The 18,601-nt window shown below is 40.9% G+C and overlaps 1 protein-coding gene across 2 annotated transcripts in view; it reads left to right on the top strand.

The window, feature by feature from the left end:
- LOC136864515 (E3 ubiquitin-protein ligase MARCHF6) overlaps positions 1 to 18,601 on the top strand; it is a 152,414-nt gene that overhangs the window by 45,110 nt on the left and 88,703 nt on the right. For both annotated transcript variants that reach the window (XM_067141581.2, XM_067141582.2), the window contains exon 4: positions 2,568 to 3,194. In XM_067141581.2, coding sequence (XP_066997682.2) covers positions 2,568 to 3,194 — 627 coding nt within the window. The remainder of the gene's footprint in view (positions 1 to 2,567; positions 3,195 to 18,601) is intronic.

Below are 18,601 nucleotides of genomic sequence, written 5' to 3'. Positions count from 1 at the left end.
CATCATCTCCATTTAGAATTCGGTACACACTGTGAAATGTTTGAATAATCATGATTTCTGTTCATACCCTTTGGAATTTAATAAATACACTTGCACCAGCTTCCCCATTCACAGCACTTAGTTTTTCAATACCATCCTCTGTAACAGCAATAGAATCTTGCAGTGGCAGTCCTGATGTTTTTAGATGTTTGATGCTTTCTGGAAGCCAGCTGAAGTTGCTGCTGATTTAGGCAATTAAGGAGACTGCTTTGTAGTCACAAAAGGCAGTTTGTGGTTCACATAGATACAGCACTTCCAGGATCAAAAGTATGTACAGGAGTCTGCATAGAATCTATATGCTCACTATAGAACTTAAATGTTGTTTTTTTTTTCCATGTTCCCCACCTCGTTAACACTGGTTCCGGGGTAAGTGGTATCTCGGGCGATTGCTGTTAAGTTAAGCACACGTTGTGGGGCTTTTAGAAAACCTGTTCTTTTTTCTTTCCTTTTGAATTTAATCTATTCAGTTTGGAAACTCATCTGTAATATCTTCGGCAACATGTTGCAGTCCATGAGCCAAACACGTAAAATGGAGCATATTTCGATAAAACCTTTTCAGAGCAGTTGTAGCTTTAAGTATATACTGTATGCTGCAGCATTGGAATACATCATGAATACCTATTCCTCTTCTTTCTTCGGGAACAGCATCAAAAAGTTGCTAATTCGATGATAAATATCTGTCTGTTTTGTGAGATTATGTAGAAAAATGAGGCACCTGTTTTATATTTGTTGGTAATTCAGTAAAATTGTAAAAAATAATTCCTGAATATATTTGATTCATCCTTGTGTTAAAAGTCCATTAAATCTTGTAGAACTGTAGTAAACAAACTGTGTTAACATGCTGATGCCCATAATATTGAACTTCCTTTTTAGCAAGAGATTTGCCAACCTTTATTAAGTAAAGCATATGTAACTCCAAATAGGGTGAAGCTTTTACAGAAATTGCATATTACATTATATGAAAGCATGGATATTTGGAAAAATTTCATCTTGCCACATTAACAAAAAGGGCCTAGCCTACATGTAGAATTAGACATCTGTCTATAAAAGACAGAGATACCATGAGTTCCATATTACTGGAAGTCAGAGCTGTTCTCCTGCAGACATATTACAAAATGTTGCAAATGGCCTATCGCTATCAACCATCCATAAAGCCTTCACTGCAGCTTCCAAAAAATGCCCATATTCTTATTTCAGGGGAAGAAGAATGGTAGTAATATCAATAGCTTTACCTGCTCTACATGAACAACAAACTAGATCCCTAAATACTGTGTGTGGTATTCTGTGTATTCTGATGCTGAATGTTCTCGTAGGATGGAAATTTGCTTTATTGGATGAGATAATCACTTTCTAAAACACCTTTCATTATGCTCCTTGCATCAAAGAGCGATTCCACATAATTGTGTTGATATTTTTGCTTTTTGAGCCAGCCAAATTTCCAAAATTTGGGAAATATTTTGCAGTTGTGTGCTTTGCAAAAAAACGGGTGCCGCTAGTGATTCCACATGATTCTTCTGTTAATCTTGTTCCTTCATCTTGAAATCTTGATGGTACACTCAAAACTCATCTGTGGCATCAGGCAATCAAAGAGGTCATCATGATCTTTTTCGCTCAGAGTTTCTGTGGCTGCTTCCTGTTGGAGCTATTATTGCATGGGTGTGAGCATTGCTGAAATCGGTGCATGACCACCTTCATCATGTGCAAGACGTTCAAACTCATGACTAATGGGGAGGACCTCTTCCACTATTGTCTCCATAGTGATTCATCACATTATGAGTACCAGGACCTCCACTTACGGAATTCTCAGCCCCCCATTGAGAGACAGTCGTCACTTGTTTTTATGTCTTATCACATCTGGCTATGTTGAACGCTTCTGTGCCATTTCACCATTGCATCATTTTCTGGAATATTGTCACACACAGAAACCAGCGCAACATTCATCTCCCTTGTGTTCCCTTTCGAGGACAAAGTAAATAAGAAGTTACGTAAAATTCATATGCTTTCTCCTCTATCTGCACCAGTATTTTTTGGATTCCCTAGAGACATACTTCAGTACTTACGCTTGACCTTTGTAATGTGCCAAGAATATAGGAACGTTCGCTCGTTCCCTAATGTTAGATGTAGCACTGTTCCTATTTGCAGGATAATAATAAATCTAATAATAGTAGTGTTGGAGGCGATGAAGGAAACTAGATGTGTATTGAGTGGGACCGAGCCATCGAGGAACTTACGTGGGAATGGCTTTTTGGCCTTATGGATCTTTTGGTGTTTTTAGAACATGTATTTTGATTGGTTTCATTGAGCACACTCTTTATACTGGTGTTTGGATTCTACCCATGCCATATTGGTCACTTGGCAGTTGTAGGTTTTAGCCTATGTGGTTAGTTAATGTAGATGTCTTAGCAATTATATTTTTTACACAAATTTGAAACTATTCCCATTATTATTATTATTATTATTATTATTATTATTATTATTATTATTATTATTATTATTATTATTATTATTATTATTTTTCTTTCCTTTAGCAAGGACCTGCTGGTGATCCAGAGATGATTGCTCCTGGAATGCTTCCAGAGTTTGAAGAAGTGGTAGGACCAAATGTAGCAGGCAATGCTGGAGCTCCTGGAGTGGTTCCCGAGTTTGAAGAAGTGGTTGGTCCAAATGTAGTGGGCAATGCTGGAGCTCCTGGAATGCTTCCAGAATTTGATGAAGTGGTAGGACCTAACGTGGTGGGCAATGCTGGAGACGTACCTGAACCACTTGGTGAAGGTGGTAATAATGGTGGTGTTGCAGGTGATGAAGGAAACTGGAACCCTATTGAGTGGGACCGAGCTGCCGAAGAACTTACATGGGAACGGCTTTTGGGTCTTGATGGATCTCTAGTGTTTTTAGAACATGTATTTTGGGTGGTTTCACTGAACACACTCTTTATACTGGTGTTTGCATTCTGCCCCTACCATATTGGCCATTTTGCAGTTGTAGGTTTTAGCCTGCGTGAACATGCTGCAGCTTCTCATTTTGAAGGCCTTGTGACTACGTTGTGTGGCTATTGTGTTATTGGACTTTGTCTTGTTATACTTCATGCATTTGCTTCAGTGTTGGGGTTACGACGGTCTCGACGTGTCTTGGGACTCTGCTATGTTGTAGTGAAGGTATGTTGTGGATACTTCAAATATATTTATTTCTGAACTAGTAATTTTATGATGTTGGTTTGATGGGTTTTCCCTTTTAGTATATATCTGCATGTGTTGTAGCTTATAGGATTGTGCTTTAGATTCAGATGCTGTTGCCACCACATTTATATCAGTGTGTGCTAAATCATGCTTCAGGATAGAACAGCGAACCTGCATCATTAATAGATTGAAGGACCGGGCAAGTTGGCCGTGCGCGTAGAGGCGCGCGGCTGCGAGCTTGCATCCAGGAGATAGTAGGTTCGAATCCCACTATCGGCAGCCCTGAAGATGGTTTTCCGTGGTTTCCCATTTTCACACCAGGCAAATGCTGGGGCTGTACCTTAAATAAGGCCACGGCCGCTTCCTTCCAACTCCTAGGCCTTTCCTATCCCATCGTCGCCATAAGACCTATCTGTGTCGGTGCGACGTAAAGCCCCTAGCAAAAAATAAAAATATAGATTGAAGGTTTAAATCATTTGACTTATGTAATAATTGGGGTGGTGGTGATTATTATCTTAAGGAAAAGTGCAACTCGGCGACCATCCCAGTATAATCGTTTTGGAATACAAGGGCAGTACAGTGGAAAAAGCAGCAGGGCCTAGGTTACTGGACAAATGACTACACAAAAAATTTCATATTTTGAATAGAATCGCTAAAGGATCTTCTCCTTTTCTTTTCTTTTCTTTTCTTTTCTTTTATGATTCTATTTTCTTTTTGAAGGTAACAAATAATATTTAGAAAAGGATATTACAAAGTAACAGGGGAGGAGGAGTTCCCATTTCATAAGACTTGCTGGTCTTTACACATCTTCGGTAAGGGAATCTTTGGTATTTTATGAAGAAACTTGAACTTCCAAGACAACATGTTATATTTCAGAGAGATACCAAACTCTCAAATTTAACTTTCAGTGGCCAAACAGGCTTAGAATTAACATCCAGATATCACTTATTACCCCTGATAACTTATCAGCTTCACCCAGTTAGACACTTGCTGGCCTTACTACAAGCGGAAGCAACAACACAAGTGTGGAATCCGAATGATCCAGGAAAGCAGGAGCAGTAGCTCATACTACACGACCGAGAATTACATAAATAAAATGTAGGCCTAAACACAAAAGGCTGAAAACAATATATAATGGAATGCTGAGCCCACTCAAGCAATCCTGTGACATGACTTGACAAAAAACCTAATGGGGCAGAAGGCCCATAGATTCAGTGGTTAAGCCCTACTACATTCGTGACTAAGACAGGAAAGAAATTTATTAACCAAAATGCAAGAAGAAAAATTTAGAAAATAGTAAAAACCTAGTCATCAAAAAGCAAAATGAACACGGGAAACCAAGGTCCATACCCGTACATCCTTAAGACTTGCATGGCACCCACTTGGGTCTGCAGATAGTCTAGAAACCTATTTGTTACAAAAATTAAATGAATTATGATATCCTGCATTATAATAAAGGTAAATATGGCTCAACCCGAACTGTTACATGCTTGGGGGGAACGTTGGTGTCTTCTCGGCGCCGCACACAAGTAAGTTCACATGAAAGAGAAAACATAGCCACCTACCTTAGAACTGCTCCAGCTCACCTGTAGCCTCTTGTGCGGAGAACCTCATAGCTCATAGCACTATTGGCAATCTGATCCAGATAAATACATAATTTTCAAGATAGGTGTAAGCTGGGTGATGATAGGTTGAATTAATTTGAACTCACAGTAGTGACAACTTAGAAACAGAAGACTAAGCATTCTTATGCCAAACCCGAAACAGTTACAATACGCGACTAAACCATACACATTCCAAGCCCCTAGGTGGTAACTCCATAGTCGGGTGTAGTGAAATATGTTAAACTTAAAACTCAAGTACTTTTTAGAAAGTTCAACATATTTCCACAAGATTTCACTGCCCTTGGGCGCTTAGTGTGTTGCCTAGCACTAGAGAGAGGCATTACTGATGGTACAATGATGATTGCCTGTATTATTGCTTTTCTTCCTTTACCTCACTCCAGTAGTATCTTTAACTTTTAGCATATCTTTTCTAATCCTGTCCAGTCACTACAGTTACTTATTGTAACGTGGTGGGGGTAGGAAATAAACACACAAACTGGTAGTGTTTTATTCTATGACTATGATTTATTCTTACTACTAATTGCTTGTACACATACACATTAATTCAGTTTGTGCTCTCTGTACCCTCACTAAGTCGTACCTGTTTCACAGCTTGCTCACTGTATTGCTTACAAACTAACACAGTCACACTACCTACAAAGCACACATTACAAAGCTTCACAGTTATACACAATGTGTGCATCATCCATCTCAATTGCCACCAACACTCTTTGCTCTCGTCCATCTTACACTTGTAAGAGTCCTCATTCAATGTCAATTGTTGATCCTTGGCGAACTCTCACGGTGCACGCTGGGGACACGATGTTTACTTTGCTACAGTCACGCAGAAGAGATTCATCTCCATGACACTACAGTATAGAACAACAGACATAACTTCATGACAGACCGAACACTCACATAACTGACTCCACAGCAATAACACATTTCTCAGTATTCCAGGTAGTACATACAAAGTACTCCACTCCACTCAATACTTCACAACAGAACACACTCACTCACTGTGTCTCAACTGTCACACACACGGTCATCTTATATAGCGAGGCTGGCTTCTGCAGATACTTTCTGTAACAAGGTTTCCAGAATTCTCAGGATGGCAATACTTCTTGTCTAGTGATTTTTGATCTTCAGCAACATTGGTGAGAGAGCAGCATATCGCACTACAAGTGCCTCCTTCCTGCAATGGCAGCCAGTAGCCCAGCTGTGGCGTTGATCTCTCGAGGGCTGTACTGCTTGTTCCTCCTGCCGTGGAATCCGTATGGCGACCAGTCCGCCGCATTACCTCTTCCTTAAGGAAACTTGTCCCGAGTTCCCTTCCATACAGTGCCGGGTGATTTTTTTGTATGGCAATCGTGTTTCTGGTGGTGGGGCGGGTCTGCTTTGTCTGATTGATAATGTTCTTGCTCCTGGTAATGACAGTTCATCGGCGCTTGCATGGTGACTGAAGCTCTGATGACTGTCCTCTCGTCCACATCTCTGTCTGCGTCCAGGGTCTGTGCGTATTCGTCATCCCCTGGCACGTGTACGGCTCACAAGTCCCAAGCTCAGTCCTGCTGGGTATCCTCTGATCTTGCGATGTCGAATGCAATGTTCATGCTGGCACACAGTTTTGTTCTGGGACGAGCATCGTGGCCTGGTAGGATCTCTGTTCAGTGGTTGTCAGTTTGAGCTCCACCAGCATGCTGTTTCCTTGTGGGAATCTCTCCAACCATGCCATCACAATTACTGCCTTGATCCGCAGGGCCATCGTCAAAGGTCCTTTGGGGGTACGCTTCTGGCCAAGCATATACCCTTGATGGATCTTGGCATTGCAGGGCCCATCAACAGGTGTGCAGGCCTCCCTGCACTGGATGTGATCCTGGGGTAGCCTGTCCAGAGTCGTGGGCTAGTTGCTCGAACTTGGTAGCAAATTTCCATGGTATTTCATCAGCGCACTAGGTCCTTTCCTGTATCTGGACACGCTAGGCTGCTGTCAGCTTTTAGTCATCGTAGCATCTGTCGAGCACTCCCACAGTCTCTTCATAGATGGCATCCAGCTGGAAGGTGTGTAGTACCTCCACTGCTTGTGCAAATGGTTCGCCGATCACGTGTCCATCTCTTTCCTACGACCTCCAGCTGTGGTACTCGCAGACTGTCTCAAATTGGGTCCAGAACATTTTCCAGGAAGTGGTCCCATTATAACGTGGAAATTTCATCTTCATGATGCTGGAGCCGCCATCACTGCTGGTGCGCTGTGTATGATTCTCTATGGCCATCACAATTCTGTGCTGGGCACTCACTTCCTTCCTTAAGTCTTGAACTCCGGATTCCGCAACCTGGGGTATTGCTTCAGACTTCTTCTCATCCAGATTACATTCTGCACAACATCACACTTAAAATTGATTTTGAGAGGGCACACTTCGTGTTCTAACTTTAACTGTCTCTTCGTCAATTCTCTTAATTCTGAATTTCAGCTCGCACTTAAATTTTTCCTGACTCAGTTTTAGCTCACTAATGTGTTGATACTTCCTAGATTTAAGATTGCTCTTGAGTTCACTGTTAAGTTCGCAGAGCTTGTTGAGAAGAGTGGAACTGTTCGGTATCATTTTTGTATTCACTAGAAATTTTGGCCAGCTCTAAAATGCGCTACCAGTTTATCTTGTATCCAACACCAGTTGTAATGTTATGGGGGTAGTAAGTAAAGATAGAACTGGTAACATTTAAATTCTATGAATAACATTTATTCTACTAGTACGTACACGTACACACACACACACACACACACACACTGATTCACAGTTTGTGGTCTCTCAATTTGTACTAACTCAGTTATACTGGTTTTACAGTTTGTTCACTTTATCACTTGCAAACTAATACAATCACACTAGATGTACATTACAGTCTCACAATTATATACGGCATGCACCTTTCATCTCAACAGCCACCAGCACTCTTCATCAGTCGTATACTCGTAACTGTCCTCAATCAATGTCACTTGCCTATCTGTCGATTTTTAATGTTATACACCAGAGACATGGCACTCGCTTCACGGCAGCCACACACCAGAGATCCAACTTAATGACACTACAGGATAGAGCGACAGACTCATATCCACAATAGATTGAACTCCGCAGCAATAACATGGTACTTAACGGCAGTACACACATGATACTCGGTTCCCACAGCAGCACACACACTCTCTCTCTCTCTCTCTCTCTCTCTCTCCGTACTCCATGGCAGTAGACACGCAGTACTAAAGTCCACTGTACTCCACAGCAGTACACACTATTCCGTACTCCACGGCGGTACACTTGCACGTACCATGTCTCATCTGTCACACGCTGTCACCTTATATAGGGAGGCCAGCTTCTCTAGATACAGTAGAACCTCAATAATTCGAAATCGGTTAATTCAAAATCCCGCCTAATTCAAAGCTCTCGTTCCCAGAAACATGAGATACGGTTTTGCTTGTTATTTAAATTGTTTAATTCGAAATACGGATAATTGCTGATAATTAACGAAAAAGCATGGCTTATATAATCAATTCGTAGGCACCGAACAATATTGTCATTGCCGATGAAACTGCATTGCTTTCTTTTAATGCCGAGCCCAAACGGTCTTATGGTATTAAAGGAGAAAGTGCCAGTCAGGAAATCGTATAAGGGTGAGAGTCATTGTACTGTGTTGCAATGCACACTGTAGCGCGAGAATTCCTCCCCTCGTCATAGGAAAATTCGATAACCCACAATGTTTTAAGGGCGTCAGGCACTTTCCGTGCATGTACAAGGTATCTAAAAATGCAAAAATTTGAGTAATCCAAAAAATAATGCATTTGCACAGGGAAACCAGCACAATTTATCCTCGTCTTTGAATCGTGCGATTTTTTTCTTTCGTTGCATGAGGTTATGTTTATCAGTGGTTTATCCAAGTGCATTATTTGAACATAGTAAATGCACCTTGTTGGATACATCTCGGAAATAGTTTTTTCCATGGCATTTGAAAGGGTTAAACTGCGAATCAGAGGCGCACGGCTGTGAGCTTGCATCCGGGAGATAGTAGGTTCGAATCCCATTATCGGCAGCCCTGAAAATGGTTTTCCGTGGTTTCCCATTTTCACACCAGGCAAATGCTGGGGCTGTACCTTAATTAAGGCCACGGCCGCTTCCTTCCAACTCCTAGGCCTTTCCTATCCCATCGTCGCCATAAGACCTATCTGTGTCGGTGCGACGTAAAGCCCCTAGCAAAAAAAAAAAAAAAATCTGCGAATCAAGGTGATTGCATGCATTAGTGGGTCTTAGAATACTTTGTGACGCGGCGAGTGTTTACATATCTGAAGTACGAGAGAAGTGCCATGGCGGGAAATCGTACAAGGATAGTGACTGTATTGTGTTGTCATGCAGAAGGAAGCGAGAGACTTTCTCCCCTCGTTATAGGAAAGTTTGATTAGCCACGATGTTTTAAAGGCATCGGGTACTTTCTGTGCAAGTACAGGGCATCTAAAATGCATACAGTACAGTAATCCAATGAATAAAGCACTTGCACATGGGAGCCAGCATAGATTTCTCCTCGTCTTTGAATCGTGCTTTTTTTTTTTTTTCTTTCATTGCGAGAGGTTATGTTTGTCGGTGAGTTATCCAAGTGCATTATTTGATTACTCTAAATGCACCTTCTTGGATGCATTTTGGAAATAGGTTTTTCCCATGGCATTTGAAAGGTTTAAAGTGTGAATCAAGGTTAACTGCATGCAGTAACGGGCCGTAGAATATTTTGTAACACGGCAAGGGTTGGTACTTCTGAATTACGAATTGGCGGTTAATTCGAAATCACGTAATTCGAAGTCTGATTTTGAGTCCCAACGAATTTGAATTAATGAGGTTTTTACTGTACTTTCCATAACAAGGTGGTTTTGAGAGTTCTCTGGTTGGCAAAACTTCTCATTTAGTGATCTTGGGCCTTCAGTGATGTTAGAGAGAGACCGCCATATCCCACTACAAGGCCCTCCTTCCTGCAGTCATGGTCACTAGTCCAGCTGTGGCGTTGATCACTCGTGGGGAGTATCAGACCGACTTGCTTCTCCTGCCTAGGAATCCGCATAACTGCTAGCCTGCCACAGTATGTTCCATAGACCCTACTATAACACAGATCATGTGGTCACTTCTGCACTTGCAAGTACATACTCCTAATGACCTGCTATGTCCCAGCGCCCTAAAATGAAACTACTATCACTACATATGACATTGTAAATTGTAGCACTACCAGCAGGTATTTTTTGCAAATTCTGTCTTTTAATTACTGTGGGATGTACTTGACAGTCCTCATGTTATTAAGGAAATATTTTATGCTAAAGTGTGTGTGTTACACTTCTAAAAGATTTCATTGTGCATTGAAATTTTCTGTTGAACATCATGTTACATTTTGAACTCATCAATTCAATGAATTGATAATATATACAGTAGAAGTCTGCTATAGCGAGTACTGCAAATAACGAGAACTCTGTTATACCGGCAATATTTTGCTGTCCCTTCAAAATTCCTATATTAAACTGTGTATTATCCTTCGGTTATATTGAGAGCCCTATCACTCACGTATCCGTTATTACGAGCGAGTAAGCGCGCGCAATTTTTTCCGTTGTCGATAATTATGCACCCCAGCGATTATGCTGCATGCAATCGATTATCTTCGGTATCGTTTCCTCGCTATGTTCACTAGCGAGTTCTCTCGTCGACATTCAAATGCGATGTTGGAGTCTGTTAGTAATACCCGTCTACAGCTGTCCTGTAAAGAAAATTCGAAATGAAGGAGAACGTATTTTCCTAATAAATGCGTAAATAACGTGTCCGATAACCGTTCTTAATGTAAGATAGGAAACATAAAAGGGTCCACCTTTTCAAAACAAATAAATGTTATAACTTTATTTACAACATATATTTACACTTGGAACTAGTTTCGACGCTGTTTGGCGTCATCTTCAGCCAAAATGTGGGAAATAGGCATAGACGTAAGCATGTAGACATTTACATTATACAAGATGTTAAATCAGTGTGATTAAATAAGAGACATGATATAGTGAATTACAATGTCAGTTTTACAAAATGGTCATGAAGGGTGAGTCAAAATTGTATAAACATGAGTTAAGGCTCAAAAACATAATCACTTAAAAAACATATAAACCGCAACAAAACCACGCGGAAGTTGTAGATGATATTGGCACTGGAGATTCAAATTATTTCAGACACTCTTCCATTGAATGTTGCTTCCCGCGAGTGTAGTACAAAACATAGGTTAGATTTTAACAAACGCAATCATCTCAAAAATGCACATAACATTTTAAAAATATTTTTGGGTTGAGATGAAATTTGGCAGTTAGGGATTGAAATCACTTATTCACTATGCGTCAATTCAAAACCAGCTGTGAAGGGTGAGGTAAAATTGCACAAGCGTGAGTTTGGACTCGATAAATGCAAAATCTGAAAACACATGCAACACACTCGAAACTGTAGGTTCGCGATGAATTTGGCGCATAAAGGTCTGTGTTCACTCATTCATTGAATGTCACTGGTGCGAGTGTAGTTCAAATACGAGTTAGGATTGAACAGAATCAAGCCTCTTAAAATTGCACATGATATCTGAACCCATGGTGCGAGATGAACTTGGCAGTAAAGGTTCGAATTTTCAGATATTCAGTAATGCCACTAAAAAACAGTCCATGAAGGGTGAAACAAAAGCTATAACTCACACGAGTTAGGACTAATTAAATACTAATTTCAAATACATATAACATATTCAAATTTTCGTAAAGCTATGGCGCGAGATGAAGAGGTACCGAGTACGGTGGGTAGTTTAGGTCGGGGGAACGGCCATTGTTGGATTAGGACGCAAGAGGGAAGGAGGAGTAGCGGTAGGGGAGGAGGAGTGGAAGGAAGGGGACTATGGAGGGTGATGCGGTGAAAGTGTGTGGCGTGACAAAGTATTATGCATAATGTGAAAGACAGATCTGTTTTTCGGAATATTAATATTTTTGAAAAATTCAGTGAGAAAGTCGAACAGGATCTTTGGTTTCTCTGAGATATCATTTAAGTTTAGGTTTGGATTAAAATATTGATCTAAATGAATATAGCAGTTTTCAGTGACGTCTAGTAAAGAACCTTTGTTTAGAATTTCTAATACCTCAAGATCTTGATCTATTTCAGTAAAGTTGTGCTTAAATTCTTTTATATGTAGGCCGACCGCTGAAAAACGATTGTGCTTTATGGCATTGACATGTTCTGCATATCTGATTTTAAAACTGCGTCCTGTTTGACCTAGGTAAGAGCTATTGCAGTCTTGGCAAGAAAACCTATATACACCTGATTTTGAAAAAGGACTACTTTTATTTATTGATGAAGAGTTATGCAGGATCTCTGTGCTTCTATTGTTAGTACGAAAGACTATTTTAACGTTGTGTTTTTTAAAACTTTAGTGACGTAAATTTCTTTATTAAAGGTAAATGTAGAAAACGTGGCAGTGCTAGTATTGTCTTTCATTTGGGTGGTTTTTAGGCGGTGTCTGAATTTATTGATTATTCTTTCAATAAAGGTTTCACTATATCCATTAAATTTTGCTATAGAGCGAATGGTGTTCAGTTCTTTATTTGAGTTTTTTCTGGATATCGGAATCTTGAATGCTCGATCTACTAAGCTATTATATGTAGCCGCTTTATGTTTTTGAGGATGTAGTTTTGTAATTTCTTATAGTAGTGGCCATTTGAGTGGGCTATCTATAAATACTACAGTGAAACCTTGATTCTCCGTTTTTCGAGGGACCATGAAAATAAAACGTACAACACGGGAAAACGGAAAATCCGGGAATGAATGAAAACCATCAACAATTTGGCTAAACATCACAAAAATTAAATATGTATAATTATAATCTTACAAAAACAACTAAACCAAACCAAACTACAGCCCCAGTGGGACATTGCCTGCCAAGCGACCGCTGCTCAGCCCGAAGGCCTGCAGATTACGAGGGGCGCATGGTCAGTGCGACGAATCCTCTCGGCAAATATTCCTGGCTCTGTAGATCGGGGTCGCCATCTCACCATTAGATAGCTCCACAATTAAAGGTATTCACGTAGGCTGAGTGGACCTGGAACCAGACTTATATCCAGGTAAAATTGCCTGACCTGGTCGCAATCGAACCCGGACCCTCTGGATGAGAGGCGGGCATGTTAGACCGCGAAACCGCATTAATTACCGGTACGCGAGTTCAAAATCTCGGTACTTTATATTCAATTTTACAGGGGAATCTTCATCAGTTTCCCGTGAAAACTTCTTTCAGTTCAGCAACTTTGATTAGGCTAGCCAAACTTCGAAAAATCTAATAACGCCAAGCCAAACGACAATCGACCACAAGTAGTTTTTAATTCTCTCATCTAATAAAATAAAGCACATTAGATACAAAAGCACCCAAAATGATGGCGAAATCCGTTCATTTCTTAATCTTTCATTGTAATTTGGTCTCCGGTATACTGTTTGTAGTCAGTTTCTGGAAATCTCGTACCGCGCAAATTAGGCCTACATCGACTTTTAAAGGTTATGTTGAACTCGAAAACATGGTTTCGAATGTAAGTATCGATCCTTAAAAGTTCTCGAATGTATTATACTGTATTCAATTCTGCGCGTCACAAATCCAATCAAATTGGAAAGATAAAAGAAATGTAAAAACGTCAGAAATTACGGTTATTCCTGACCTTGAGGTCATCTGGAAAGCGCGCTCGCTGCACGTCAGTAGTCAGTACTAGCGCTGTGAAGAGGAGGCGGACCTCCTGTTGATTGAATCGGATAATACGATTACAGCGCTCCTCCGGAGACCTCCGGTAGTCCTCCGATTGAATTCACTGGCGGAAAATTCAAATGCTTTGATGTGGACAATGTTGCAACGGTGATCTTAGGAGGAATTACAATTTATATTTCAGTACTAATTCCACAGATGCATGTGTTCCCCTACGTTTGTCATTCAAATGATGTAGTCGTTTCAAGATCGCCGCATTATTTGTTACGTTATGAATAACAGATTTTGATCTGCTGACGTTCAGTTTGCAATAGGTGCAGGTGGATAGAATACTGTAGATTGAATATTGGCATATATTATACTGTTGCAAATGCGTTAACAATATTATTAATACTGGTAGTAAAATAGTTTAAGCGGTAATTATATTCCATTGCATGTAAACATGTATTATATACGATGTTCTTACATTAATTATACTCGTAGCTCATTTATTACGGAACAGTACATCCGGCTCCATGGCTAAATGGTTAGCGTGCTGGCCTTTGGTCACAGGGGTCCCGGGTTCGATTCCCAGCAGGTTCGGGAATTTTGACCTTAATTGGCTAATTTCGCTGGCGCTGGAACTGGGTGTGTGTGTCGTCTTCATCATCATTTCATCCACATCACAACGCGCAGATCACCTAAAGACGTCAAATCAAAGGACCTGCATCTAGTGAGCCGAACTTGTCCTCAGACACTCTCGGCACTAAAAGTCATACGCCATTTCAATTTTTACTGAAGAGTACGAACTGATTGAAACTGGTTATATGCTGTACCGGGCTGAGTAGTTCAGACGGTAGAGCGCTGGCCTTCTGACCTCAAGCTTGCGGTTTCAATTCCGACTTTGCTCGGCGGTACCTGAAGGTGGTCAGGTGTACCGGCAGTAGCGGCGATTGGGAATTAGAAGTAGGGGGGGGAAATGTAAAGACATATAGCGGGGGGGGGGGTATATACGTTATACATTAAAACTGAAAAAAAAAAGCTACTAAATGGAATTTCGACAGAGAGGTAAAGATTCTCAGCCTACCAACTTACCTGTGTTGATAATATTTATTTGAAATTTTGATTCAATACTATACAATAAAACGAGAGGAACAATATTACACATGTATTACAATTAAATAGATGTACGGCGTGATTATATAATTAAAATCATTTAGTATTTGAGTACAAACTAAAAAAAAAAACAACTGACACTAAATAGACTGCCAGACTAACGAATGCACGCGTACCCTTCCTCACAGCACATACAAAGTCTCTACTACAGTACTCGCTGTGGCGCTATACAAATCGGTTAACCGCGTGAACGACTTTGTTGCGTATTTCCGCTAATAATTTCGTTATTAATTAAAGCAAATAATTAGCTGATAAGACAACAGGGTTTGTACAAATTGCTTGTTTTAATAATTCCTATAATACCTTGTTTCATTCAGCTAAAATGGAATACAAATGCAAAGTTTTCTCCACAAAGTAGGGGGGCGACTGTCCCCTCTCGCCCCCCCCCCCTAATCGCCGCTACTGTACCGGCACATGAAAGAACTCCTGTGGGACAAAATGTCAGCACCTTAACGTCACAGAAAACCACAGAAGTGGTTATGGGAGTACAATAATAATAATAATAATAATAATAATAATAATAATAATCCTTCCATCAATTTACCCTCCAGGGTTGGGTGTTCCCTCGGACGCAGAGATGGATCCCACCTATACCGCCTCAAGGACAGTGTCCTGGAGCGTGAGACTTTGGGTTTTGTTTTATGTCGCACCGACACAGATAAGTCTTATGGCGACGATGGGATAGGGAAGGTTTGGGAGTGGAAACGAAGCGGCCGTGGCCTTCAGTTAGGTACCATCCCGGCATTTTCCTGGAGGAGAAGTGGGAAACCACGGAAAACCATCTTCAAGGCTGCCGACAGTGGGATTCGATCCCACTATCTTCCGGATGAAAGTGGGTTCGAACCCCACTGTCGGCAGCTCTGAAGATGGTTTTACGTCGTTTTCCATTTTCACGCCTAGAAATTACTCTCCTTAGCCGTTCCTATCACATCGTTGTCATAAGACGGCATGACGTAAAGCAAATTTTTACAAAAGTAATCGACAAATGAAACACGAACGATAAATGAGAATGTATATATTTCCTATATTCTCCTTCGTCATACTTATAAAGCAGTATTTACTATGTCGCTAGCACATCCGTTGCGCACCACGGATGGAACGGCAAGCGAGGCACACATTCAGTACTGTTGCTCCGTCCTCCGCTCGCCCTCCGCTCGCGTGCCGAAGCACCGATTGGTTTCCCAGCAACAGTTTACTACCGGAGAATACCGGAGGGAGCGCTCACTCGCACTACCGATTGCAATCATAGGAGCAACTGCTCCGTTCCCAGCTCTATTCGCAACAGTAGCTCCGAGTGTAAGGACTTAGTGGGCTGTAATTTCAAACTTACGTCCATGAATGTAGGCGCCCTATAAAAATCGTTACCTACATAAAACAAAAATTGATCTATATCACCGATATTCCATACAATACCCCTTAACAAAGAACGTATAGTAATTCAGAATAATTAATGCATCCTTTAATTTGTTATCAAGAAAATGCAATTATATCGACATATAATACATACCCCATATACCTGTAGGTATAAACCCTGTAGATACAACAAACAATATATCTTAATAGGTTCAGTTGTTCCTCAGAAAAGTACAGGCCCTACCTGTGCAGAACTTACACAGTGGTTCGTTCATTATTATTATCATTATTATGGAAATATTCCCATTATATTGGCGCTAGAATACAGTAATTTCAAGTTAAATTTGAATTCGTTTTTAATTTCTGGACATACGTAAAACACGTGAAAGACGTGGCAGAAGTAAGGGATGATTATTTACGAGCGGAGGGAGGAGTTCAAGCGGTTCAAATCTGTAAATGCTGCTCTGTAAAACATGGCACAAATGACTCCTAACCACTGGTCTTGCGGTATAGGTGGCAACGCGTCCGCCTGTCACCCGGCGGCCCGGGGTTCGATTCCCGGCCAGGTCAGTTTTTTAATTGTAAATTATTAATATCCCTGGCCTGGGGACTGGGTATTTGTGTCATCCTTAACGTTCCTTTCCTCGCATTCAACACTTTACCCTACCGCCATTTACATAATACACGCAGGTTTCCTCATATATGGTGCAAATAGGGGCAAAGGATCTTCATAGGTCGACGCCCCGAACAAATAGCATTTAAAAAAGTTAAAGGAGTGTAGTTTCGCGCAAAAACAGCAACAAGTCATAAATTCCTGTGAAAATGCTCGTTCATTCCTCCCGTATGAAGTTCACACTACGCGCTTCTCATTCAATGTTTTTTTTTTCTTTGCTAGTTGTTTTACGTCGCACCAACACGGATAGATCTTATGCGACGATGGGATAGGAAAGGTGTAGGAAGTGGAAGGAAGCGGCCGTGGCTTTAATTAAGGTACAGTCCCAGCATTTGCCTGGAGTGAAAATGGGAAACCACGGAGAACCATCGTCAGGGCTGCCGACAGTGGGGCTCGAACCCATCATCTCCCGAATACCATCTTCAGGGTTGCCGGCAATGGGGTTCGAATCCACTATCTCTCGGATACAATCTCACAGCTGCGCGCCCCTAACCACACGGCCAACTCGCTTGGTCGTACCGACTGTAACAGCCTGCCTGTATATTGGTGGGAAGTAGCTGGGGTGTAAGATAACTTTCTTCTGGTTCATACATTTTCTGATATATCTGGTACGTAACACACTGGTTCATCATTGTATTTGAGCTATAAAATCCCTACTCTGAGCCACTGATTGGAATGAGTAGTGTGCATATTTAACGAAATAATGACAGAGGAGTGGTCACGGCAGTCTGTGACCTGGTTTTTCCAGTTCTGGAACTTTGGACTCTTAGATCGGCACCGTAGTACTGTTCGTTGAAAGTGAAAAAGTGTGCGGTTTTTCATTTGATCGAGTATTTTATATGACAACATTGCTTTCAATCGCTACATTCCTACTGACGTTTTTGTAATGACCTATGTTGAATTCAGATAGGAAAACCACCAAGTCAGTCTTTCTGAGAATCCCGTTGCGAAGCACGGGTACATCAGCTAGTAGTAATAATAATAATAATAATAATAATAATAATAATAGTAATAATAATATTGGCTTTACGTCCCACTAACTACTTATAAGGTTTTCGGGGACGCCGTGATGCCAGAATTTGGTTACGCAGGAGTTCTTTTACGTGTAATTAAATCTACCAACACGAGGCAGACGAATTTGAGCATCTTCAAATATCACCGGACTGAGCCAGAATCGAACCTGCGAAGTTGGGGTCAGAAAGCCAATGCCTCAAACGTCCGAGCCACTCAGCCCGGCATGCAATGATAATAGTATTAATTATTTCATAATGAAGTAATTTACAGTCACGGACAAGGCCTAAATTATAACATGTTTATATTTAAGAAAATACATAATTATGTTTGTACGTAAGAATGCTATGTGTAATATCGATAAATAGTTAAGGTATTAACTGAGGGGCCTAGTTTCGCACAATAGTAGCGACAAGTTTTAAATTCCTGAGAAAATGCTCTTCCATTTCTCCCGTACCAAGTTCACACTACGCGCTTGTCATTCAATCGGAGGTTCTGTTACATAATTATTATGTCTGTACGTAAGAATGCTAGGCCTATTTGTAATATCGCCAAATAACTGAAGTATTAACCGAGGGGCGTAGTTTTTCACATTAATAGCGACAAGTTATAAATTCCTGTACAAATGCTCGTTCATTTCTCCCGTGCCAAGTTCAAACTACGCGCTTGCAATTCAATCGGAGGTTCTCCGGAGGCAAACGATTGAAAGCGCCCGGAGCCTCCGCTCCGTAAACAACCGCTCCGTTAACAGCGCTAGTCAGTACGAGTTTGAAATGATACCAACCATTTAAAATGCAACGTGCGCAAATAAAACGACTGCAGTT

Source organism: Anabrus simplex, chromosome 2, assembly GCF_040414725.1.
Source record: "Anabrus simplex isolate iqAnaSimp1 chromosome 2, ASM4041472v1, whole genome shotgun sequence".
Classification (NCBI taxonomy): domain Eukaryota; kingdom Metazoa; phylum Arthropoda; class Insecta; order Orthoptera; family Tettigoniidae; genus Anabrus; species Anabrus simplex.
The sequence above is the reverse complement of the archived record's forward strand: the minus strand, read 5'-3'. Positions and strand labels throughout refer to the sequence as shown.